This window comes from Ananas comosus, linkage group 10, assembly GCF_001540865.1.
Source record: "Ananas comosus cultivar F153 linkage group 10, ASM154086v1, whole genome shotgun sequence".
Classification (NCBI taxonomy): domain Eukaryota; kingdom Viridiplantae; phylum Streptophyta; class Magnoliopsida; order Poales; family Bromeliaceae; genus Ananas; species Ananas comosus.
The window spans coordinates 10,618,344-10,620,566 of NC_033630.1; the positions used below are offsets into that span (position 1 = coordinate 10,618,344).

At 41.7% G+C, this 2,223-nt stretch overlaps 1 protein-coding gene across 1 annotated transcript; it reads left to right on the top strand.

The window, feature by feature from the left end:
* LOC109716763 (LOB domain-containing protein 41-like) lies at positions 463-1,566 on the top strand. Its single transcript, XM_020242318.1, has 2 exons — positions 463-765; positions 877-1,566. The coding sequence occupies exons 1-2, from the start codon at positions 582-584 to the stop codon at positions 1,383-1,385; spliced, it is 693 nt and encodes a 230-aa protein (XP_020097907.1). The 5' UTR covers positions 463-581; the 3' UTR covers positions 1,386-1,566.

A 2,223-nucleotide genomic window follows, 5' to 3' on the forward strand; every position in this document is an offset into this window, starting at 1 on the left:
AAATAAATTCTATAATTTTTCGATATCATTTATCTAGTGATCGAAAAGATTCAAAATCAACGGGTGAAAATGAAAATTTCACAAAAAGTTTGATATAATGCTAAAATTTTCGATTAGAAATATTAATCTTAGTGTAGATAATATAAAAATTTTTTATAAAAATTTCATCTGATCTGAATATATCTATACAATTAAACTTGCAAACGGCACACGTCAATCATTAAAAATTATTGATTTTAAACTCTTTTGATCATTTGGTAAATGATATAAAAAAATCGTAAAATTTATTTTCTAGCTAATTCAAATACACCAAATCAATTCTAACGAAGCCGATCATCGATTCGAAAGCTTTATAATCGAAAACGACCTAGAAATACGAAGTCTCTGCCTTTAATAGCCCAGAAGACCTACTCAGTCTATATGCATCCCCCCGTTCACTTCTCCCTCCTATCCACACTATTCTCTCATCTTAATTCTCTCTTACTCCCCTCAACTACTACGCGTGTGTGTATATATGTATTCTTGTTCCACTCCGGATTCTCTCCCTGCCTATAAGCAGAAGTCGGCGCCGAGAGTGAAGAATGAGCTGCAACGGCTGCCGCGTCCTCCGCAAGGGCTGCAGCGCGGGCTGCGCCATCCGGTCGTGCCTGCAGTGGATCCGCAGCCCCAACTCCCAGGCCAATGCCACCGTCTTCCTCGCCAAGTTCTACGGCCGCGCCGGCCTCCTCAACCTCATCTCCTCCTGTCCCCTCCACCTCCGCTCATGTACGTACAGACTATATATCAAAACATGCACCGTTCTCTAACAACTAAATTTTTCAAAAAAAATAAAGTACTGTAATGTTTGTTTGTTTTTCTGTTCTGTACATGTGACAGCTATTTTTCAGTCGTTGTTATATGAGGCCTGCGGTCGGGTTCTAGACCCGGTCTGTGGGTCCGTCGGCCTGCTGTGGTCCGGCAATTGGCAACTCTGCCAAGCCGCCGTTGAGGCCGTCTTGAAAGGCGTGCCAATCACGCGAACGCCCGCAACGTTGTCCGGCGGCGGGGTCCCGCCACTCAAGACCTACGACATCCGCCACGTGGCCAAGAACACCGACCGGCTTGGTGCCGCCGCCAAGTCCCGGTCCCGGTTCAAGCGGTCCGGATCGGCACGCCGCAAGCCCGAAGTGGAACTCGTTGACTGGACCGAGTTTCACCCGGCCGAGCCGAGCCACGAATCGGACCGGGAAAGTGATAGCAAAGGTGGTCCGGTCGGGTCCGCCGACGGTTCGCATGTGAGCCAAGCCGAGCCGATACGAGCCAAGCTGGTGCTCGGCGTGGAGGAGAATTGCGGCGTGGCCTTGGATCTCAGCTTGAGCCTTCTCACAGCGGTTCAACCCGCCTGACCGGGAGCCGGTCCGGTTGAGCCGGACCGCTGGTCCAGTGAGGACCAATTAAAATATGACACGCGTCCACCGGAGCGCCCTGTTTTACTAATTATTTCCATATGTTGAACTTTTATTTTAATTTTTGTTAGCTGCCTCTCAAAAATGATTTGGTTTGTGGAGAATGATTATGATCAACACGAATTTTCTTAGTGGATGCATGGTTCACAACTAATCTAAGTTACACTAATTTCCAACGGACATTAGGGCATATTTGGTTCATCTATTTTAAACTATGGAACAGAAATTGAATTCATTGAATCCGATAGTTATCATTTGTTTTATAAAAATCGAATTTCGATTTTCATTTCACTCCGGAGTAGAAATGATCAAATCTATTTATGACCTAATCCAGTTTTGAATTTCAGATTGACTCATTTCAAAATAAATTATTCAAAATTTTTTTTTACCAACACTTTTTTCCACTCTCTTCATCACTTTTCTGTTTCTTAATCAAAACCCCTCTCTAAAAAGTTTTAAAAATTTTTAGTCCAATTGACATTCCAATAATGAATCAAATATTTTTGAATAATTCTTCATTTCATTTTTTATTCCTAAACAATCTAATTTTATTTGTTATTCCTAATCCACTGATGAACTAAACATGCCTTTACTGTGTATCCAAATGAAAAAAAAAAAAAAATCCAATGTGTCAGAACTGACTGTTACAAAACTAATGGATAAATTAATTACTGAATTGTAATTGCGTAAATCCAAATGCTCCTGAAGTGTCAGTATTATTGAAAGGCACCATTTAACTAGTCTTTTTTTTTTTTTCAATTTCTATACCATAAGCAAT